The following is a 24,324-nucleotide window of genomic DNA, read 5'->3' on the forward strand; positions in this document are numbered from 1 at the left end:
TGAGCTCAAACGGCTTAAAAACTGCTAGCAGAAACATCCGCCTTCTGCCTTCTAAGCTGTGAGCCAAGAAGTCACTTAACTCTTGTCCTCCAGTTTCCCACCTTTTTAGAGATCCATGTTTCAGATCTCAGAGGGTAGCTGGTGCTGATGCGTCGTTCACGCATCAGGGGCATCATGGGAGTTTTTTGGATGCTGTGCGTTTCCGGCTGGCTGCCCAACTGACTGGCTGCTGCTGCAGCGTGGGAGGGGGGGYTGAAAGTGATCCAGATGGATCTGGAGCTCCTGCTCTACTAACCTAATATGTCAACAGGGCGGGTGGGGGAGAGATTTCATAACTTTTTTTTCCCCCTATTGTCCCACGGATCCGATTTGCTGCCGAGACGTTGCMCAAGCAGATCAAACAGGAATGTTGTGAGGACAGAGGAAGAGAAGGAGAAGGAATATAAACAGGATGAGAAATTTTGTCTTTATTCRAYAGGAGRCTGGCTGATTCTACACAATGAGGGGGCATCTCAGGATTTTTGAACATCAACAAAAAATGTGATTTATTTTCTATTTTGTCATTTTAATAAAATAGATGCTTTATAGGKKTTGGTCAGGCATCGTTAGCCATTCAACCATTATCATACTGTCAGAAGTACTCAAGTGGGCAGGTGACAAGTCTGACGGAAAAATCACATGAGCATCTGCAGAAGGCTTGTAAGCAGAAGGAAGCATGAAGGGCTCTRAAACTTTCTTGTCGACTGATTCACTTAAGTTTTCYATTACTATGCTTTTGGATGCTTTCTGTGAACATCCGGTTTCTTTAGCAATGAGTCTTTGTGTTTTCACYGTYCYGCCATTTAGAGTTATAAGTGATGGTTTCCTAGAGAACTGCCAAGTTGGYGGTTTTCCACATCATTGCGTAGCCCCTCGCATGATCAAACATTTCTGCATTTAAAATATGTTTTTATCGGCCTAATGTAATTTTTTACATTTTCACATAAACTGAATTGTGGGTTTCATTCATTATTTTTTTGAATAATTCAGCTGATCTGATTTTTCTAAGGATTCTAGATTTTGAAATGGAGCCAATCTAACGTTCCAAATACCACAAAAGTAATGAATTAGCCGCTTAACCATATTGTTAAAGTGGAAGACAGGTTTAGTGTTGATTTATGGAAAACACTCATGTAATTAAAAAAAAAGTGAAATTGCTTTTTATTAAAAATGTTAGAAGCCGTCAAAAAAAAAAAAAAAAGAATTAGAAACTATAAAACCGTAAAATTGTCAATCGGAAATTATATTGAAACTCTGTGTGTGTGTGTGTGTTGCAGTTTTGCACAGGGCCCTCTGAAAGACGCGCCAAACCTGATCTGCACGCCTCACACAGCCTGGTACAGTGAGCAGTCTTCTCTGGAAATGAGGGAGGCGGCTGCCACTGAAATCCGAAGAGCCATCACAGGTACACAGAACATTCACAGATCCCCCCTGTAACAGGTGTCAGCTCTGGCTCCGTGTGTCCTTATGCTCGACCAGCATTTCACAACAACATCCAGGCTGTCACGTAATCTTGATTTGCATATGTTTAWTCAACTCGTTTGCTCCTCGGCGCCATCTAGCGGCTCATTCCATCTTTTTGGATCGATTCATCCTCTACTCTGTCCGTTTCACTTGGCAGGACGAATCCCCGATAGTCTACGAAACTGTGTGAACAAGGAGTTTTTTGTTACCACGGCACCCTGGGGAGTTATGGAGCAACCAGGCATTCACCCTGAGCTCAACGGCGCCGCCTACAGGTAGGAGCGGAAAGTTCTGGAGGGCAGTATGCGTCTTCAAAAGTAGTTCATTTAAGGACAGAGATCATTTTATATAATTTTCTTCGCAGTGAACTCGTTTTATATTCGATCTCAATAAGAATCAACGTTGTTTGTGGGTGTGGTGGGACAAAATGTAAAAAAAAAAAAAAGCAAGATACTGTATCACAGAGCCCCCAGACACTCTACCTGTGTGTCCATTATATTCAGTTCTGGGTTCTTTTATCTCAGCATGTCCGCCTCCGTCTCCTTCTTTCATGCAGCCAAGTGAACCAAACTCTCCCGGCTGTAACAACTGGCATCCCCCAAGACAAAATTAATGCCTAGATCAGGAGCAGGTAAATGAGACACCAATGGATGGGAAACCTCTCACCTTAAACTCACCTGATGTGTGCCCTCCCCTACCTCTATAGACCCCTCCCCCTCCTCCCCCTCAAGAACTCACCCGTTTGACTGAACTCAGAGTAGAGCTGGATGGCAGTGAATGTGGGTTTTGAGTGTCCCAGTAAGCATGATGCAATTCAGATGCAATCTCATGGATGGACAGATTTTCTGTGGTTTCCTCTTTCTGGGTTTTTTTTTTTTGTTTGTTTGTTTGTTTGGGGATAATTTCTTTGCTGGTTTATGGGTTTTATTGTGATTTTTTTTTTCTTCCTAGAAAGCCTTTAGTGCCTCTTTCTTTCAAATATATCACAGAGCCAAATCAGGAACTACAAATGTTTACTTACTTTAGAATGCCTAACAAGAGCTTTAGATAGCTTATGTAAATTAACTTTATGTTAATTAAGTTGTTTTTCGTTGAGGCTTAGCAAATATGAGGATTTGATTTAGTCTCACTAAAATGAAGAAAATCCATGACTCCCAAAGAGGATGATATTAAAAGTAACAAAATGTTTCTGTAATTAGGTCTAAATAAAAAAATTTTTTTACAAAAGTGTCACATAAAGACCAACTTTGAGTTTCAAGATGGCCGCTCCTCACATCAACCAAGACGTGGTGAAAACATGTTTATTTTACAACACGTACTTGTAGGAGTRCATCTAATATCAACGCTGCAAGATTATGCGACTCTAATCTGAACAAATTAAGTTGAGCTTTCATGTGAAAGGTAAATCTTAAAACGATGTTTCGTAAGAGGTACGGCGAACAGTAGCTACTTAAGCTACTGTTGAAATTCCGACTTCAWCTACGCCATTCATTSAACTGRGCACCTCTGATGCGTTGAGCGACACTTTCCACAAACGCCACTTTTAATTTGTTCTGCTCGTATTTGCAGACACATGTAACATTGATCTTGGACACACTCTTAGGTGTGTGTCTTATAAGCATGTTTCCACCAAAGGTTACTATTGATGATGCAATTGAGCGGCCATGTTGGATCTCAAATCATTTGAAAAACTCTTCGACTTTCCGAGTAAGTTGGGGGAGCATTCCAAGGCCATCGACATTAGCATTAGCATTTTCAGATCATTCAGAACACAATGGTGCACAGACTCTGTACAGTACTTTTTACTTTGTACAGTATATAGATGTAAGTTGATGATATAAACACGGCAATAGTACATTTTTATCTAACTGATTGGTTATAAGTTGTCCCTATTGTTGCCCTTTATTCAGCTTGAAATAGCATTTCATATTGACGGAGATAACAGAATAAGTAATCTCAAATGGTTAGCACTTTTAAATTTGTTCAATATATACCGTAGCATAGGGGAGTTAGCTTAGCACTTCTTCACAAATTACAATCATTAAAGATTTTAATAGCTTTATTTAATTCTGGTACTTCTAAAAGTCTAACTCCCATCAAAGCCGAACTCTTAAATGCAGGAACTTCTAATAAGAATGTGTGAATCAGTTCCTGAAGAGGCTTCTGTGGTGGAAAAGAGGCAGTAGGATCTCTAGATGTGTGCTGAAATTCAATATTTTAGCTTACACTGCACTTAACCTCGACTCCTCCGCCGCCAGATATCCGCCGGGTGTCGTTGGAGTGGCTCCAGGCGGCCTCCCGGGGGCGTTAGAGGGCATGGTGCCCGGTGGGGTCCCCATCGCCCACACTCTGCCCTCTGGTACACACCCTTCCCAGGCCCCGTCACCAAACCAGCCCTCCAAACACGGCGAGACCAGAGAGCACCTCACCGAGCAATAGCAGCCGAAGGGATCCGAGCAGCGAACATCTCATCTGACGACGTTCAGAAAAAAAACAACAACAACCGATCACGAAGTAAACCGACCAACCTGGGGACCAAGAGACAGTGAAAAGCGACACAAAGCGGCTGCCTGTTGAACCAGCCTGGAAATGGGAACTAAGGAAGTGTTACGGGGGAATTTGTACTTTTAAAGTTTCGGTTTTTACTCTGTCCGTTTGAGTTCTGTACCGACTTTACTCTTTGATGATGTTTTTGAGTTGTTTTTTTTTTTTTCCTCCTCCACCTTGGGGACATGCCTATGCTTGTGGACACAGAGTCCAGTGCTTTTAGTGCTCCAGGATGATTACCTGATGAGACTCTGTTCTGCCTACCCTATACAAACCAGAGCTCATGGGAAATATAGGCCCACTTCTCAGAAGAACAGAAAAAAAGACCATCCTGTGCTACTGGACCTCATTCATCCCCCTCCTGAACTCCCAACACCTTTCCGATCCCTCCTTTATGTAACAAGTGTGCGTTGTTTAGATTTCCCCCACCCCCCATTTAAGGCTCAGAAAAGATTTTATTTCGTTTTCTTTTAGTGTGAATGATTAAGAATTTATTATCAACATATATCTATTTATCATTCAAATAAACATGAGATTTGTCATCAGTTCTAATAATCTAGTGATTTTCAACCCTTTCCTGCCAGCAATTCACAGCTGCAATATCACCATCGCCACCAGGGGTCACTTTTATACTTTGGAGATGTCCACTTTTTGGTAGGTGAACGATATGAGGGTTAAAGTTTTAAGTTATATACAGAGGTGTACAGCTACCTCGGTTTTTAAAAAGGGGGAACCTGCGACTACCATCAGTGATCATTCAGGTTCCTGAGTAAATTCACTGCTGGCAGGAAAGGGTTAAAGCACACTTCAGTTCTTAACTCAGGAAAAACACTTTTTTGCAGATTTCCCTCCCATTGAATTGTCATCGCTTGAGTTGTAAAAAAAAAAAAAAAAAAAAAAAAGAAAGTTAAGACTAATCCGGTGAGTCTGGATATGTTCTCTCCTCCATCATCCTCTCCATTGTGGTATTTTTCTATACAAGGTGCATCATATGTTTTTGGTGTTAAAGAGTTTTGAGGAGTCCTGTTAGATTTGTATTGCCTAGTTAAATGTTCCTATAACCATAGTCCTATGTGATCCATCCTCTCTCTCTCTCTCTCTCTCTCTCTCTCCTCCCTCCTTATGGTTTCTTTGTTCTATTCAAGGCCTGGTTCTTTGGGGAATGGGAGGGGGTCGTCCTGTACTCTGTAAGAGCAATAGCTGAAACTCCTTAGTGTCCCGACAATAGCGGAAGAGGCAGCCAGCAGTATGTTTTTGTTTTTAGTGTGAGTATTTGTATTTGTTTCTTGTACAAGGTGAACATTTAGCATTCAGTACAGTTCAAATAAAGAGATGATTCAGAGATCCAGTGGTCGTGTTACTTGATTCTGATCTTTAGGCGCGACTTCAGAAGACGTCTTGGTTTCAGTACGTTTGTTTCGAACGCGACTGGAAGCCTTCCGGGATCTGATCAAATACATTTAAATGTAGTACAATGAACTATCAAGCCTTCCATCTTTAAAAACGTTCGCTTCTCATGAAAACGACACAACTAGTAGGCTGTGATAAATAATATAAAGTCTGAAATCATGGATCGTATAGTTTGTACTTCCTCTGAATTTACAGGCTTTCTTTCTGAAACGTTTTGGAAGGCAACGTGCAACGTTAGAAGAAAACATCTTACGGCGGCTTTTACCTCGTATGGAATGCAGCCAGTGTATTCTTCAAACTTACAGGTTGCTTTCTGGAGTTTTCCCACGAACAAAAGCTACTTCCAAGCACCAATATTACGATAACCACTATAGATGTGGTCAAGACCATTACAGCCCACATATCCCCAGACTTGCAGGTTATTTTCTGAAAATAAAATATTGTGGGACTCTACACATCTGTGTTTAATTCTCCACACTAAAAGTACTCAGTAATGATGCATAGCACAACCCATGGAAGGAACGTTTTTATTTTTTTTTAAATTAATCATTATCTTCAAAGAATTTGAAAAGTGGTTATGTTCTTTTCCCCTCAATCCTCCAACTGTAATTATTGATAATGTAGCCAATATTTTTTCTGAAGTTACAGGCTACAGTCTAGATTTTTTCAACTTTATTTTTTTTATTTTTTTTTTTAATGTTTGCTCTAGGGAGTACATGATATTGCTGCATTTGTTTTGGTGTTGAAAAGGTAGGGGAATGTATATAATATTGATAAATATCAGTTCTCATCCATATCTCCCCAGATTTTTATATCTGTGCATCGCCAGTTGTAGATATCCAAAATATTTGATCTCATATATTACACATATAGAATGGAGTTTTTCCTTCATGTTTAAAAAACAAAAATGCAGAAATTGAATTTAATACTGTCCACATTTTTTTCTGAACTCACAGATTTAAAATCCAAACACTTTGGATAAAACCCAACCCGGGTTTTGCATTTCTTGGAACTTTTAACAGTAAATATTATAAGTTATATTTATCACAGTCAATATTTTTCCTACAAAGTTACAAGTTGCTTTCTGGAATGTTCCAAAAACATCTGTTACTTCTTAAAATCTAACCTTTGAGGTCTGAATATAAAAGTATCTGCACTTTTTACAACATTATTCAAAATGATGTCAGTAATTATGCATAATGCATTCCATCTTTCCTCCATGACTTATTGGGTAATTGTTTTTGTAACATTTCAGAATATAGTCACAATAAAGCCAAAATTACAAGCCACTTTCAGTACTTTTCATACTCATGTTTATAAAAATAAGCATCCAGTCTGGTCTGACTACGAGATGAAAAAATGTTTTCTGATTTTCAATTAAGGGTTTTTACTATATTATCAATAGAAACTATTCTTTAACAAAACAAAAAACAGTAGGCCTGCGAGGATAGTACTGGATAAAAAGAAAAATATGTAATGTTTCCCGGGGGCAAAAATGTAAAAATATTAATATCGACTTTTTTAAAAAGTGGTAAAGGGAAATTTGGCCATCTACGCCTCCCAAAACCAATCCATAAAGTTTATTGGTATAAAGAATTATTTTGATTTTTTTTTTTCTTGCAATTCCAAAAGATTATATCCAATTTAACATATCTTAATATTTCCAACCGGATTAATCCTCATATCAAAACAAAAAAAAATAAATAAATAAAAACCAAGACAAAAATTAAGTGGATGCAAGTGAGTTAAGTTTAATACTAATGCTCTCCACAGAAGAGGCAGAGTGTTTGGTTTTCTTTTTTTCCCCGCCGGCGTCACCCCTAATCACCCCTCACTCTTCAAAACACAAACATGAGCTACGAGTTGCACATAAAAATGTCAGCAAACTTGAATGTCACCCCTTCCCCTGACAACATGTAGGTTTTTAAACTGTGCAAAATGAAATACTTCAAGACGAGGTGAATCAAATAAAACTCGGGTCAAAATTAAAACGAAAGTGGGGGGAGCAGAAAGAGGAGAACTAAAAGCCGGGCGTTTGAAATAAATAAATCCAGCATCAATAAGGCAAGATAAGTGCTCAGCGAAACATATTGTTCTTCAACCACTGACGAAACAAATGGAATTGGCATTCTAGCAAATTTCTTCATGGCAAGTGTGTAGATGAAAATGCTAATCTATTGCAGCTTGGGGAATACGGTACATCTTCAAACATATTCTGACTTTTTTTCTTTCTTTCTTTTTTTTTTTAGCTCTTTGAGATAACTAGGTAACAAACGTGGGGAGGGAATGTGAGCCTTGGAATTTGAACTAAGAAGCGTTTATGTGCTTAAATGGGGGAAGAGATACGTTCTCTGCAACAGAGCTCACGGAAATCATGCATTATAACAGGGAAGTGGTTTACATTTTGAGGGAAAGGGGGGATGGGGGAGAGAAAAAAAAAACAAAACAAAAGCTTAGAGAGCCCGGTACTCTCACCCAGAGCCTACGATGTCCATTTCAAAGAAGCAAAAGCTCCAACTGTCCTCACTCATCTTCGTCGTCGTCCTCCTCGCCGTCAGAGAGCGAGGTGCAGGGGTGGAGCTGGCGGTATCTGTCCAGCCACTTCTCCACCATCTGGGTGACCAGGGGGTGGTTGCGGCGGCGGGAGCTCTTCTGCATGGCGACCAGGAGGCCTCCGTCCGTCACGCAGCAGTCCAGCCACTCCCTCAGCAGTTTCTCTTGCTGCTCCTCGTTCCCCATCTGGTCGCAAGCAAGCCACGTCAAAATACTTCAAACATAAAAGTTTCCTCAAAAGTCTTTTACAAGGTGAGACTATGCGCTGAAACAAACCGGAAGCTGAAGTCAWGTTTTGTTTTGTTGTTTTCCCTCCTACMCTTYTTTTACCCTTTCATTTTATCCAAGCAGAAAATATTCTCCCAAAACTAACTTGTGTTGGTTGAACGAGATTTCCGAACCGTTATTTTGGTTATACGCGTTTCTACGATATGTTTTAAAGAAGCTGCAAATTTCCAAAGCAAGAGTGAAAGACATTGGTCTGACCGTTAACACTTCCTGGTAGAAGTTCACTGATGATGCGTGAACGGTAAAGAGTCGAGCCGCAGCGTTCACCACAGCTGACAGATTCTGCCCTAAGTTTACTTCCTTACGTTAGAAGAGCTTAGCTTTGAGCTAACGGTCACACATCTGTTCATTCCTGAATGTCACCCCAGTGAGGTGCACTACGCTTAAACAGCTTTTGTCAGATTTATGAAAATTGAAAATGGGAATCTTTTTTTTTTTTTTTTTTTTTTAAAACATCACATAGAACTTCAATATCCTGCATATGAAAATGACGTCTAGAATTCCTAAAAGGGTTGCTTGTTGAAGAAAATAATTCCATCAAAATAATTGGTATAAATGGATCTCATTTCACCTAAAACTAAAGTCAACAGTTGTGGGAATTTAATTATCCATTTTAGCGGAAAAAATCAGGATAAAAAAAAATGCTGATGTGGATAAAGCAGGCCGATTCCCCACAACACAATCTATAGGGAATTTTGTACAAAATTACTTTCTGAGCCAGGAAAGCTATAATGAATGAGCTCTATTAATATTAGAAATGGTAAACATCTTTCATCAGAATCATGTCAGAAGCTTGTTTATGGCCATGAAAAATGTACAATTGCATTCATCCAAATATTATTTTTTAGGATTTTCTCCTTTTCACAAACCAAAAAAAACATGTAAAAGGAAGAATGAAATATTCTGACCACAACTCTATGCGAAATATTAAAAAAATAAATAAGCATATCAATTGTCAAGCTAAAGAGAGAGAGAGAGAAAAAATTTGCAGCTACATTAGTAACATCAGTGCCCACCTCCTGAGCAGACAGGAAGTGAATGTGCAGCAGCTTCCTCTCGCTGTCCACTAGCGGCAAAAAGGTGACCGTGACGTCGTCGTCCGTATTGAGGTTGGCGCCTGCACCGCGATTGTCGTAACAGTCGTTCTCCATGGCCACCAGGGCGGAGAAGTGTCCCCGCGTGTAACCCAGGGCGATGGGGCTCTTCCAGCAGAAGCTCTGCTCCCATAACAGAGGAAGGTACACACCTGGGGGACGCAAAAAAAACAAAAAAAACCCCMGAAKTCAACGAGCTGGGACCGGGCGAACCCGGTGACCCCGCAGGCCCCCCTCGCAACAAACAGGCTGTCCTACTGTACACTTTATTTTTAAACTGTGTGTGAGAGTCAGCAGGGACAAAGCACCGGCTCAGATCTGACATCAGAAGCTTTTCAGCTGACTGGAAACAAACAGAGGATTGTTAGAGCAGAGCAGAGCAGAGCAGAGCGTCTGAAGCAAACTCACACTCTGTGCTGCCACTTCTGCCAGAGCACTTCCTGCTGTACGCTCGATGCGTTTGTATATGAAAGCCAGAGGTATAACTGCATGAAAATATCAACTTGCAAATTTCCTCGCAAAATAATAATTTAAAACATTTTTTTTATCTGACGTGGAAGAATTCACCGACAACAAAAAAATTAAACGCATAAGCAAAAAAAAAAAAAAAAAAAAAAGTAAGTAAACCACATCGACTAAGATCTGGACTCTTCACCTTGAAAACGAGTGTATCCCAACGTTTCCCCACGGAAACTTTTGTAGTATTTTACGCCGTAGACTATGATGGGTCTTCGAAGAATGTGCGCCAGAACAAAAATGTGGGTCTGCTCCAGGCTGGCCCCGGGCTGAGGGAAAGCAGAGGAGACAACATTTCATTTCACATCTAATATTTAGACAKTTCCGGTCAGGTGTATGAGATTTGTGCTTTAGTCTTTCTCCCATTAGCAGTACACAGTTATATTTGCTAGAAACGGTGAAAAACATTCCACTGCTGCAGCTATAACTGGGCTTTTATTACTTATTGTAAGGATTCTTGCACATTCTCTCGCCAAGTCAAATTTCAATATTTTCCCGACTTAAGTTTAGAGAGTGTCCAGGCAAAATAACTCACTTTAAATATAAAATATGCAAATACCTGGCTGTACGAATGAACGGATAGACAATTTGAAGGATAAATAGAATCACAAATGGACCAATCATAGTAGTGTGACGCTACAATGTGATCTTTTAATTAAAAAAAAAACAAACAAAAAAACATGGGGGCAGGGGAGAAATTACATGGATTAGTAGAGCAACTTATTCTCAGAAATATGGGAAGAAAATTAAAGGATACCATTCTTTTTTTCAATCTTGACATATGAAAAAGGTGAAACAAATTCTGTATTTTTCAAGGCTGTAGGAACCCGGATTTTAAAAGTTTAGAGATTATTTTTAAACTCTTCTTTAACAAATTAGCACAGTTTGTCAGGCCAGTTTTACTAAAAACAGCAGGCGTCTTCTGCGCACGACAGAAAGTCTAAAATGTTTATCTCTAAAGATTTTCAAAAGTCTGCCTATATTTCCTAATGCGGCATGTCCCATAACAGACAGTAAAGGTCGACAGTAACCAAGAGATCACCTTTGCTCCGTTCAGCCTTCCTGTCATCCGCTTGATGCTTTTAGCAAAACTGAACAAACCGCAAACGTGTCTCACCACACAGAGAATGGTTTCCTTTTTATTAGCATCCTACATCTGTGCTTCCTCTTCAACCTAACCACCTCCATGATACAGACAAAAGCAAACTTCTACTCAGTAACAACTTTCCCACTGAAGGGTGGGTGTTGCTTTGGGGTCCAGCGGTGTTTCATTATGGTGCGTTAAATCACCAGGAGAAAAAAAAAAAAAAAAAAAAAGGTTGGATTTCCAAGCTTCCAACTGGTTTCTTGGATCATAGCTAGTAGGAACATGATAAGCAACTTAATGCCTAAATCCAAATGTGATTCTCGCTGAACAGTGAGACAATTTCATCTTGGTACATTAAACATACAGAGAGTTGCACAAGAGGCAACAGGGATTTAAAAAAAAGGCTTTTTTTTTTTTTTTTTAAAGCAACACAGCAGTTCTGTTTCTGTCTCCATGCCCATCCCTAACCTGCTCATCTTATCTTTGTACTAACTGAATAAGCAGAAAGCAGATTATGTAACTTCTCTCAAATAGACGCAACAATCCGCATCAAAAAGCTTCAAAAGAAACAAAGTGAGACACAGAAAATGTGCCATCATCCAACATCATATGTCTGGCACTTTCAGGCTCAGTGGAGGATATCTAATCAAAGCTTCTGCGATATTTCTTTATCCTGTCAGAGTAGTGGCTCAGCTAAATCCCCAAATCACGTGCTGAGGAGCAGTGCTGCCTCAGCAGGCGTGTCACTAAAGTAGATCAGCTGTCAATCTGCAGCTACTCTCCTTGCAACTCCATTAATCCACCTCAGTTCTTCGCAAATCTCTTAATAGTACTGGTACGAAAAATAATACCTAGTCTAGTCGTGCAGTCTAGTCATGCGCTGTTGCGTATATTAAATATATATATATATATATATATATATATATATATATATATGCAAAATGACTTTCTATATCTTAGACTAACTGATATTTTCTGTTTCTACAGCACCTGGCAAAACATCAGTATTACTTGAACTCTTCCAGTTTGTCAGGTTACAGTCACAGGCCTCAATGCATTCTATTGGGATTTTAAGTGACAAAATAGCCACATAACTACAAGGTAGAAGGAAAAGGATACACTTTTTTTTTAAATTAAAAACTAAAGTAGGTATTTGTTTCCAGACTGATTTTSCTCTRATTGATTGCAGCAAGTCTTTTGAGGTTATGTCTCAACTTGCACAACACTGAAAGTTTTACCCACTCATAGAAGTGGCAAAATTAAAGAAAGCATACAGCTAAATAGCCATGTTTAGGTTTTTGCCATAGATTTTCAAATGGACTTTGACTGGGCCACACTGAAACCCAAAGATTCTTTATGTTTAGGGTTGTTGTCATCCTGGAAGGTGGACCATTTATTTCCAGTACAAGTCTTTCAGTCTCAAAGTTTTCTTCCAGTGTTTCCCTGAAACATTTTCTTACCCGTCTCATCTAAAACAGCCAGTTAACGTTTGATTAAACTGAATCGAAATATTAAAAAAGCTCAAAAAATGTGTAAATACTTTTGTGATTACATTGTATATACAAATATATTTCTCGTAGTTTTCTATTTTTTGTAAACATCAGTCATAAAGGAACAGGTACCTGGCTGGCTAAGGACAGGATGAAAGCCCAGTCCTCCTGCCACTGCTCTTCTCTGAGGGAGAAATGTAAACCAAAGCTCTGCGAGTACCAGGACTCCCACTCCTTCCAGCGACTGTAAAACCTTTTAAATACAAAGGAAAAAAGAAAAGGTTACACTAGATTTTCCCTTTACTTGACTCACCCAATGTCCTACTTAAAAAATTAAATCTCAATGTAGGACCTTTCGTCAGTGATCCACATAAAAAATAAAATAAATCAAAGCTGTTCACATAATTTATACTTTTTATATGTTGAATCTCTCCCTAAATCTTTAGAATTTTCCTGCCTAGGATGTATGGAAATAACCTGCAGAAATAGATCAACAACCTGCGTTTTATTTTAGCAAAGAAAAAGCATAAGAAAGTGAGAAGTAATCCTCACTTACAAAGCTGAAAACAATGAGGAAGCCTCAGGGGCAACCGCTAAAAATGGTTTCACGTTTCAGACCAGAACATGTAAATTGGGAAAACTGGCTTCAGTAAGAGTTTTCACAGGCTAAAAATGATGCAGTTTTAAAGCTTAAATAGATCTAATATAGTCGGTTCATTCAGATTTTTTTAGTGTCTGTCAAACAGGCCAAAGCAGGTTCACTCTAAAATGGTAAAAAAACAACATTGTCTAGTGTGGATAAAGAAATGTCAAAAGGATTCCCCGGTACCGAGAACTCTGCCGCCTCACCAGTGGGAGCAGTCGTGCAGGCTGTCATGGAGGGTTTTGCGGAGGACGGAGTCCTTGTCGTAGATCCCCCAGGTGGCCTGCAGCACGGAGTCCAGCAGGCAGTCTCCGGCCGTGCGGTTCCACAAGGCGTAGAGACGGCTGTCCAGGCGGGTCCCCAGCTCCAGAGACCAGTTAATAACCGGAGGCTCCTCTTCAAGTTCTGCGGACAAAATGACAAATGGTTGATGATGATCTGTCGTGAAGACTACAAAACAATGAATATTCCATCAAACCAGGATTTATTTGAAACTTAAAACTTAAAACAGCTTTAAGAAAAATTTTATTTTTCTCATTTAACAAAGGATGATTCAGAAGGTTTTCAAGTAGCCGTTTTATTTGCTTCCGATTTCTCCAATAGACAGTCGGCTTACTGCTTACTCTTTCATTCCAGATATCAGATACGTAAAAAAATAAAATAAATCCCAAATACCTTTCTGCACATCTCGGTCTAGCACGTCGTCAAACAGCTTCTCCTGAACAGCAGGGGGCAAGTCCTCGATATCTGCCGGAACACAGGAGGAACGTTTGTTTTCGTGGCCGTCGTTTAGTGATTGTGCTGTGAGCGGAGAGCAACATCAACTCCACAGTAATGGATCGCAGAGGAGGGATGCCCTTTGCACTTCCATTCCCCTCATGACATTTAGTCGATGGTCCAGTGTAAACACTGCGGCCCGGCGCAGGAGTGTGCGTTTCTGTGTGCATCGAGCCGAGGCGACAGAGAGCGAGAACACAGCCGGCTATTTTCTGGTTCGGTATTGAACCGTACGGCTTTCTCGGAGAGACCGAACCCCGCAGCTGGCCTGGGGCAAAAATCATTCGGCAGTAACATAATTGGCATCACACACATGCACATTATAGACGCACAGCCTCACATCTAACACTGCGTGCTTTGTAATCTTTTATTCAAGAAGTTCTGAGTCATGATGTTGGCTGTTCTGTTGTCAGCACTGTTCCGACCTGGAAAGCACAGATCAGGATTTTATTTTTATTTTTTTCTCTCCTGCCTGGCACCAGTCATGTCTTTTAGTTGTTCCAGTCTGATACGACATAAAAGTTAATATACATGTTGGAAAAAYATTCAGGATGCCGCAGTATCCATTTGTCATCATGACGAATAGATTTTATTTCAACATCAGTTTCAGTATGATAGTCTCGACAGTCTTAGTCACAAATTTCACATGAGTTAACTTTGTGACTAAGGCTACTATAATAAGACGTCAGCTAAAGTTTACATCTTTAGATCTAAACACCAGGCTCTTACAAAAACTTCTTAAATGAACTGAAGCTTTTTGCTCCTTGGTGGTCAAGTGAAGTGCTAGGCTGACATTGGTCAATTTCCTCTCTGTTTTGATAAGACCTGCAGATAATTCGTTCAAGTTCTAGTTCAAACAGAGGTTGGAGATAAAARTTGCTAGAAACGTACAATTTTCTTTGACCGTCATAAAAATGCCTCGGGTCCCAGGATCTCTCTGAGCAAATCTTTTACCAAGAAATTCGTCTGCAGAAAAAGAAAGCTATAAAACAAGAATAGTAGCAGCTGCAGTCAACACAGCATCTTTTCTAAGGGTTTAAAAAAATCTCACAGATTTCTAAAACAGCCCTACGCATTTTACAAGTTTCACTGTATTAACAAGATTAATCCATTTCAGTCAAAAAGGCAACGTTTTATTGSAGGTGTCAAACTCACAGATGAAAACAAATCACTAATTCTGCCAGTTGGAGCTAAAAGTCAATGTAATCAATTGTTCAATACGTTGCTATAAAGCGTACAAGGGACATTACACGTGTAGAGAAGCTGCAAGTATCGGCGTGTGATGARTATCGGCGTGTGATGAGTTTCGACGTGTGATGAGTACCTGCAGGCAGGGTGAAGGTGACCAAGTCAGTGAGAAAGTAACAGGCAAAGTCTCCTTTGCGCTGATGAAGGGAAGCSGCGATCTCCCTCCGGATCTGCTCCGTCAGCTCAGGACACACCATGGATGGAATGCACTTGGCTGCCTGCTGGTTCACCTTAAACAAGAACAGGATACCGAATRGCTGGAAATGACGTCGTCTTTGTCAAATTATTCATTTGTTATAAAGACGGATCGGGAACTTTTAATCCAGTGCGAGTAATTTTCTGTAGAGATGCAATTAATATTAGCAATACAACAAAACACTGTGYACAGATTAAGAACTGCATTCAAAATATATATATATATATTTTTTTAATTCTTTCTGTGATAGCTGGGACTATGGAGCGGATAATGGGCTCAGGCCACCAAGCTGACATGGTCCCAAGTTATTGGAAGCTTAAGGTTGCAGCCAGAATTTAATTTCACCCTTAAAATGACAAAATATACAGATTACGTTCTTGTATYATAGGTAAATGTTTTGCATATTAATAAGTGCATTTCTCAATTTTGTCAGATTACTTCAAGTTTAAAACAGCTACCCAAGGACAACGTCTTCTTTGGGATATATTTAATGTTGTGATGAGACAAAACATGCATGTTTTGTGAAAAGAGGTGGAAATTGAGAAATTTTAGAGCCACAAAAAACTTGAGCAAACAGGAAGGCCATCTGCTCGTATCCTCCAAGATTTCAACCATCATCTTCCATGGGAAATGTAGGCTCTGGGAATATTAGCAAACTGGTGACAAACTGTGACTTCCATAAGAACATTTATGGCGTAGAAAATATACAAGGACGGCTACTTAAGTTAGCGAAGCTAATCGCCCTAACCTAACTGCTAAGTTAAAGTTGTTGAGAACAGCTAGTAATGGGCACCGTCTTATGTTCTTGACACAATTTAACCAAAGCAGCAAACTCTTATTTATGTAGGCCGTTTGGTGAAAGTTCTTGGTTTCTTGTGTACACACAGCAGTGTCGTTTCTGCTCATGAATGACAAGAGGGTGTAGCTGCTTTTCACTTTATTTTAACCAACAGTTCACCCCACAAAAACCCACAGAGCAGACAGTAGCAGTCTCTGRAAACCAGTAACGTTTTGAAGTGCGTCTAGTCTCCTTCCACCTCGGTAGCTCACGCTTAGGAGCTCTGTGACCAACAATGAATATGAAGATTAAATTATAATCTTCATGCCGTGATGAACTCTGTACACATAAATGGAGCGATGGCATATGCACATTATGCAGGAGTATTACTGACACTTTCAGCATGGTTTATTCATATTAACTTGTACTTCACAAAGACCAAAAGTAACACTTAATGTTTAAGTAAAGGAGTTCTGGTTCAGAAAATATCAATATCGGCAAACAATTGATGCAGCTATCATGATCAGAACTTAAAATAATCTTATAGATTCCACTTTGCACGAGAGGGAACATTTTATATAAAATGAGGGTTTTACCATTTCAAAATAAAGGCACAATTATCACAGCGCTGACATTCTAAACTAAACTAATTCTAAACTTAGTTTAGAATTGCATATCAGTATTGAGATTAATTAACGTTTCTAGTCTTGTACTGTAAATAGTACATTAATTAGTTAACTTTGATTGCTTTTCCCTCCTAAAATCCACACTATGTAAATGTTACACCACTTGTATTTAGTGATTCATATCTAACACTTAATTYCTGTGCATTAATAAAACTACTGTATAAAATCAACGCAAACCAGGGAAACAACTCGCAAACACTAAGACAATTAACAGCCAACTAAAACCAATAACTGCAGGCTTAGTTAATCTAATTCTTACTGAGGGCCTTGTTTCACCCTCCGTCTTCCAGTATCATTGCTTCCTCTGGTTGTAGGACACTCCAAGTCTGTATTAACATCCCCATTAGGAAGAAGTGACTGAAGCCAGGCTAATCCTCCATGTAATCCTTAAAGAGCACTTCCACTGCAGATACAGACATCCGGTTTGCACGGTGAACTGTGGGGAATAGGAAGTAATAACGCATCATTTCCCAACCTGGGGGTCCATGGAGAGCTCATTGGGGACCCTTTACTGACAATAAGACTGTCAACATGTCTTGTACACCGTGACAACCTCAGTCCTTGAGGGACCGGTGCCTTGCAATTCTTAGATGCGTCTTTGGTCCAACACACCTTTACGTAATGGGCAAATAAAACCTCCGTTGGCATCAGTTAAGTCCTGCTAATGACCCAATTATTTAATTCAGCTGTGAAGTAGCAGAGACATCTAGAAGTTGCAGGTCACTTTAGAATGCAGAATAAGGCATCCCATCTATTTTGCCATTCATGGTGACAGTCAGATCATATTTCTAAGATGCTTCCTCATACCACGGACAGGCAAGGCTTTGCCTGTTCACTCAATTTATCAAAGTTTAAAACTCAAGATCGGCGGTGAGCGGTAATGCATCAGCAAATCGCAAAATATGGATTTTGTTTCAAGTTTAGATGACTACATAAGGGCTTTATGACCAATGTTTGTTCCAATTAAGTCCTTAAAAAGAAAACCGAAACAACTCTCCCAAGACTGAAACTGCAGTTCAAACCTCAAAAAAAACATATTCTATCAGGCAGAAAACTTTAACCTTGAAGTGATATCTTAAAGTAAAAATAACCAAAATTCTAACTAAATAAACAGCAGCTGCTTTTTCTGGCTGGGTCAGAAAAAGAGCATGTAAAAAAAACAAAAAAAAAAACATAAGCTTAACAAAGGGATGTCTGTGTACCAGCTTCCTCACAGAGCATGGCTTCAGTCCAGGCAGGTGAAGCTAATAAAAGTCTGCAGTCGAAATGCTTACCTCTGTCAATAAAATAGCTAGCATGTCCTGCCTCTGGAAGCGAATGGCCAGATGGACCAGAGTGAAGCCCACATCAAACGCGGAGGAGCGGTTGAGGAGCTGGACCTCGTCAGCGGTGAGCTGCCGAGCGATGTCGCCTCCAGACGACTTGTAGGCTTCCACTGCGGCCAGGTCTCCTTCTACGACTCCTACACCAGAGGCAGGGAGACGGCAAGGTCAAAAAACCAGCATTAAAAACACAAAGTAAATAAAAGCCCTTTCAGCAGGATAATTCAATCCTCATTTGTCCATCAGCTTCATACAAAACTTCATCTGTTTGATATTAAACTACTGCTAGTCAATTTGTTAACAGCCTGAGAATCTTGGGAGTGTTTAGTTTGAATGCATATAACTGACATTAAAAATAAATTAAAAAATAAATAAAACCTGTGATTGCATTATTTGACCAATCAATCTTTAATCAGAGTCAATCAAGGGAAAATTTACCAATTCTGACTTTGGGCCAACTGAGTGGGACGCATTTACCAATAGCGTCACAGAAGTGAGAAAACGCATTAACTTTTTCTCTTGGATCAGCCTCCACTCAGCATCATGGCTAACAAAAGACGGCACGTAAAAGCAACTTTAGTCTGAAAGACATGCCAACGACAACATTCGTAGTTTAAAATGGACAAAGCGAAGGTCAAAATGACTGCACTGCAAACGTAGTTCTTGATGTCAGTTAACAGTTTGGATGACCTCTAGCTGCAACGTCCAGCTAAGCTAGCGTGAGAACAGCTTTCATACAGTCGCGGAAAGCAGGCGAAACCCTGCAGCCTAAACCCAGAGCCGTCAGATGGTTGTGTCAGGCAGAGGACAGCCTGTGCGGATTAGTGTTACCCCCTCTAATTCTGGACCCTGTGGGCAACATCTGCGATGAGTGAAAAGTGCAACAGCTAGATGGCACACGGGGCACCAAGGCGCTGGAAAACTCAAACAGCTTCTCCGTAGTGAGGAAGTTCTTTCTGCCAGGAAACAGGGTGGCTGCTGCGAGTGAGTCGAACCTGAGAGCCGTCCAGTCTCATTTTACACACGCTGAGTGACATTCTGCAAACCCGCATCTATAACGAGGCACTAAATGACTCCAGCTGGCACATTCTGTAACAGCAACAGAGCTGAAAAGGAACTTGTAAAATATTAGATTACTTTTTTCCTCTATAAAAGTTGAAATGTTATCTTCAGATTTTCATTTGTGTTCTTTGCTAAAGAGCATCAGGTACAGAGTTAACTTTAGACGGTAATCGTGTTTACATTCCCGGTCCCATTTGTTGATCGTTTTCAACTTCACTCAACAGTATTTGTGATGTGAACAACTAGTGATTGAAAAAAGAAAAAAAACCACCAAAAAACTAAATACAACCAACAAACAAAAAAATTCCTGTACATTCACTACCTAAAAGAAACACTGATCAGGACTTTTCAAATCAAGACTTGAACGGTCAACGGTGAGTTCACCCGATTCCGATTTCTCTTTAAGAATTATAATGTAAGAAAGCATAAAAACAGTGTTCCTATTAAATAGCAAAAGAAACAGACTGCATGTGCGAGAGCAGCTGCTGTACAAAATGACTACTATCATTGTAAACAGAGTTTATCTAAATATATTTTAAAGGAATGAAGCTTGGGAAGCTGAAAAACCAAGACACAATGCTGTCTGATACTCTATTGGCTGGCATTTCCACAGCAGCCAACCCAGGAGCACCGTTTATTTTCCTCGGCACTGATTGGCTGAACCCCAAAGAGCAGCGATAAGGAAGACTGTTGATGTTAGCTTCTGCTTTAGCGCCAAGACCGTCTCCATGGTACTTATGAATACTAAGGTAAATTTGGTGTTGAACTAATAAACTAGAGAATTTTAAGCATTTTTAGAGGGGGTTTCAAATATTTGCGGATTGTTAGCCTCGAATACAATTGCTGATATTGATACTGAAAATGGCTAACGTTTCGTCTTTTTCGCTAATTAAAAGTTTCAAAAACTTGCTGTCAGTGGAACCTGGTCGTTAAAAACAACAAAAACAAAACAAAACAAAAACAGAAGCTGGCAATCGTTAAGGTGACACTTGAACCAATGGGACAGAGACTCTGGCTCGACTGCAGATGTCTAATGCAGCAGAAATATGAGGAAACAACACAGTGAAGTGAGACTTGAGTTCTCAGACCAAAGGAAGTGCTTGGCGTCTTGGTCAAACTACGCCGCTTGATTCAGACACTTCCTGCTTAGAAACAGCACAAGGAGAACTAGCGAGTCAGCTGCCTCCGTACATGTGCTAAACCGACTAAAAGTAGTACTCCTAGCACAACTGTAGTGATTTCTRATCCTCAACAGCAAGTTGGGAGGTGCAGTCGGTGCAAAGGTCAAGAGTGCACTGCTGGTCACATGTTTGCTTTGCCTTCAGGTTTTCTGTTGTTGACAGTTTCTCATGTTTTTGTCGAGGCTATTTTTGTCTGCTGGAGGTCCGTGCTCGGGACATAAGCGCCACTGTTTACAGGGTGTGTTGACTCGCAGCCAAGAGGGACTCTGGTCACAGGCTCCACTCTCACTGCTCTGCCCAGACGCCCCATTCAGCCCCACCAGCTGGGGAACACTCCAGAGATGCTCAAAGATCCTCTCTGTCGCACATTGAGAACATACTCGGCCTCAAGGTTAAATTGGACCGAATTTCAACATTTTTTTTTTTGTTTGTTTAACATCGTTACTACTCAGAAAAAGGAAAAATAAATGTGTATCTTCCATCCTCCGAACCCCTTCCTCCACTTTACCAACAGTGCGGATTAAGCTTAAAAGCTCATCCTGTGCCAGAAAACCAAATAATTTCGATAAAATAAAACACTAATTCTGATAAAAGTTTTCAAATATGCATCGACTATGCTCGAAGCGTCAAAAAGGACTTTCTACTGGGTATTACTGGGGTTGTATGTATAATTGCGACCTATGTTGATTAGGGGAAAAAACAACAACAACTGTTTCTTTACCTAAACTGAAAGTGTAATAAGAAAAGTAAACGCTTACCAGCACACGCACTAAGAAAGAGCCAGTCAGTTTTCCTCATCCGGTTCCTGATCTGCTTCAGCTTCTTGAAGTTGACCTCATGCTCCTCCGTGCTCATGGCTCCAGCTGCGACCTCGATCCTCTGGAAGTCTTCCCTCTTGGCCGTAGGAGGGGATCTCCTCTGAAGCTGGCTGCCACTGCAGCTGCCCCTCCACCGCGCCGCGTCCTGCTCGATGATCAGGGGACAGGACTGCGCGGGCTCCGGGAGCCCCACTGCTTCCTGGTTGTTGGGTTTGGGGAGGTCACACATGACACACTTTGTAGTTCTGGCCAAGTTCTGGTAAGTGCAAGCTGTACATGTCCAGTGTTGCTGGTGCGTGTTGAGTCTGTTCCTGTCGTTATATTCCTCGCACGGGTCCACGGGGGAGTGGACGCCGGCGGGGCGGCAGCCTGCGTTGGTACCTGAAGTCTGGGGCGACTCCGTCGGGCTGCCGGCCCGCGGACGCTGACACAGGCACTGCGTGCAGCGAACGGCGCGCGGCCAGTTCAGGTACGTGCACACCTGGCAGGACCATTTGCCGGCGAGCTCGGCCACGCCGGACGTCCTGACTCTGGGTCTGGCGCTGGAGTCCGGGCAGATCAGCAGGCTGCTCTCGCTCCCAGTTCTAGCGGGATCCCAGTCCGGACCGGGATCGGGTTCGGGGATGTTTCTGTACGGCTCCTCTGTAATGATGGGCCCCGTTAACCTCGGCGCGCGGCACATTGTGCACTTGACAGCAGACGGCCAGTTCTCGTAGGTGCAGTAGTCGCAGGCCCACTTCACCCTTTGTTCCGTCATTGTGGGTTGCTTTTTCCTGGTGGGAAAAATCCAGCTACAAGTGAGACAAAAAAGAGAAGAGCTTGTCAGACTTTGTAAAACTTCTATTGAAAGTTTCATTTAGGATTCAATTAGAAAAGCATTTCTTCAGAATTTTTTCAAATATAGATAAGAATGGAAAAATATGACTGAGCAGAAAAACATTGTGCTTCCAGAGTTTCTATTTATGTATCAAAAATATATATATAATCTGAGGTTACATTAAAAAAAATCAGAAAAAGGCCACACAAAAATGATTTTACATGAATCGTTAACAGTTACAAGGTGGATATCTTTTTGTTCATCCACCACATCAGTCTCAAGTAGGAATGGGACGGTTTTCAAGACTTTAAAAAGTTACAGGCTCTAAACTGATAAAATCTTTCATCATATAATTTAAAGATCTTTTAATGGGATGCCAGAGAAAGCTTCCCTTTAACGGAGTGCAGGAGGAAGACAAATGTAGCCGTTAGTCCCATGTGGGAAACTAAAGGAACACTGGCTGTTACATTGATTAGCTTTTATTTGATAAAAAGAAAAGAGAGATGCTGTTTTAAGCTACAATTGGCAAGTTAAGGTTGGTAACCTGAGCCAAAATCATTTGCTTAGGTATGGGTTTGTCTATTAAAGCAGAATGGTAAAAAGCAACACCATGAAAGCTCAGTTTTATAACGCTCAAACTTACTGAATTGTTGTAAATCAGATTTTCCAAGTTTTCAAATTGACATGGAAGCTTTTTGACCGAACCGATCAGGTGTGTGGGTTACAGTGCGAGTAAAATTCAGCACATTGGTCTTGCTCATGGTTGAGCTGTATGAGAAAGTAGAGCTAATGACAAAATTATGACATAAGATCAAAGGTGAAGGTTTAAATCATGGGCATCACATGATAGGAAACTTTTGAAGTTTTGTAAAGTTCTTAAAATGAACCAAGAAAATATTAAAACTAGATAAGTTTTGAAGCTAGCAATCAAACTTTTATGTTTTTGATTGTTTATTCAACGTTGCACGACTCTTGTTTTTTTGTGTTTAATGGTGTAAAGCACCATTAAACACATTAAATCAAGCTCGTAGCTTGATTTAAGCAAGCTACGAGCGCAATGTTAGGCAGCCGACTGCAGGCTGGCTACACAACCGAATAGCCCCTCTAACAAGATAATAACAGCTTGCTACCCTGTTGATCTACAAAGAGCAGAGCAGGGAAAATCTGAGTCATTACTCTGTACAAAATAACAAAAAACAAAATGCTGAAAAAACAAAATTGCAAGAATTTGTTGGATCTTTGTTTTGCAGCAGTAAGACGAGTTTCATGTTTGCAAATATACTGTGACATTTTAGAGGAAAATCTCATAGCTGAAAATTGAAGAAAAAAAATATCGATATTTACAAGAAGTTTGTTTTGTTTTGCTTTTTTTTTTTTTTTTGCTTAGGAGGCAAAGAACTCTGAAATCAACAGAGCTCTGTTAAATTGTGCGAACCCTTTAAATGCTTCGCATTTTTTCCAATTTCTTCCTCAGAATGTGGCAGCTTGTAATTTCAACATAGGTAAAGCAACACAGTAGTTGTATGTTATCAGAGGCAGTGTTGAGTTTGTGCAATAGTGTGGATTCTTTGTTTGGATTTTCAGCCTTCAGCGTAAGCTTGCTAGCTGGCAAGCTAACTTCGTAGCGAATGAACGTTAGCCAAGTATCGACAAAACACCGACAGTCTTCTGCTAGGGCACAACGTTACCTAATAAGGTAAATAAATACGCAATATATTACCGTTTCGTGACGGTGTTGGTCTCTTGAAAGCTGGTGAAAACCACAACAAATCCTGCCCGTCCAGCTTTTGCCCCTCTCCACCTCCGCCTCCTCCTCCAAGTCTCCCCTCCTCCTGCTCAATCAAACCTTTCCCTGTCCGAAATACTCCGTCTGTCTCTCACATGTTCACCTTTACAAGCCCAGCGACACCTCGCAGTACAAAGACAGACTCTCCGAAGTCCGCGACTCACGGTATAAATTCACAGCTCTCCATGGTTTACAGCTGTCCCCGTCTGGTTTAATGGCGGCGACAGCTAGACAAATGAGGAGCACAGCCAAAATAAACGCAAGCATGGTGTCGTCACCAATCATCTGGCTGAGTGCTGGGATGCCTTCAGGAACCGGCGGAATTTTTGGTATCACAAGATTTCACATTGGTACCCATTTTTTGTCATACAACAACTTTTAGAGATAGATAGATTGATAGATTGACAATCACTCTCATCTCATTATTATGTCCTCAATTACGCTCCTGCTTAAAACTTACATCACTGATCATTTAAATGCGTTTGGGTGCATTCCTCCACAGTTAGCCGGGGAACGGCTTGG

At 40.6% G+C, this 24,324-nt stretch overlaps 2 protein-coding genes across 7 annotated transcripts in view; one reads left to right on the top strand and one right to left on the bottom strand.

The window, feature by feature from the left end:
• The window catches only part of ctbp2l (C-terminal binding protein 2, like), a 69,955-nt gene extending 64,561 nt beyond the window's left edge, over positions 1 to 5,394 (top strand). For 4 of the 6 annotated variants that reach the window (XM_017310843.1, XM_008437129.2, XM_008437133.2 and 1 more), the window contains exons 7-9: positions 1,317 to 1,444; positions 1,661 to 1,778; positions 3,762 to 5,394. In XM_017310843.1, the coding sequence (XP_017166332.1) occupies positions 1,317 to 1,444; positions 1,661 to 1,778; positions 3,762 to 3,942 (427 nt within the window). In that variant the 3' untranslated portion in view covers positions 3,943 to 5,394. Of the gene's footprint in view, positions 1 to 1,316; positions 1,445 to 1,660; positions 1,779 to 2,059; positions 2,203 to 3,761 lie in introns of those variants that run through there. The other 2 variants (XM_008437130.2, XM_008437131.2) reach the window with 2 other exon arrangements.
• Positions 5,395 to 7,186: 1,792 nt separating this feature from the next.
• Positions 7,187 to 24,065, bottom strand: zranb1a (zinc finger, RAN-binding domain containing 1a). The gene is made up of 10 exons (XM_008437128.2): positions 23,737 to 24,065; positions 21,140 to 21,990; positions 18,091 to 18,278; positions 15,233 to 15,386; positions 13,807 to 13,878; positions 13,338 to 13,536; positions 12,621 to 12,741; positions 10,051 to 10,180; positions 9,318 to 9,547; positions 7,187 to 8,199 (listed from the first exon to the last, which is right to left on the bottom strand). The coding sequence occupies exons 2-10, from the start codon at positions 21,954 to 21,956 to the stop codon at positions 7,984 to 7,986; spliced, it is 2,127 nt and encodes a 708-aa protein (XP_008435350.1). The 5' UTR covers positions 21,957 to 21,990; positions 23,737 to 24,065; the 3' UTR covers positions 7,187 to 7,983.
• Positions 24,066 to 24,324: the final 259 nt, after the last annotated feature.

The sequence above is a fragment of the Poecilia reticulata genome, linkage group LG19 (genome assembly GCF_000633615.1).
Source record: "Poecilia reticulata strain Guanapo linkage group LG19, Guppy_female_1.0+MT, whole genome shotgun sequence".
NCBI classification, from domain to species: domain Eukaryota; kingdom Metazoa; phylum Chordata; class Actinopteri; order Cyprinodontiformes; family Poeciliidae; genus Poecilia; species Poecilia reticulata.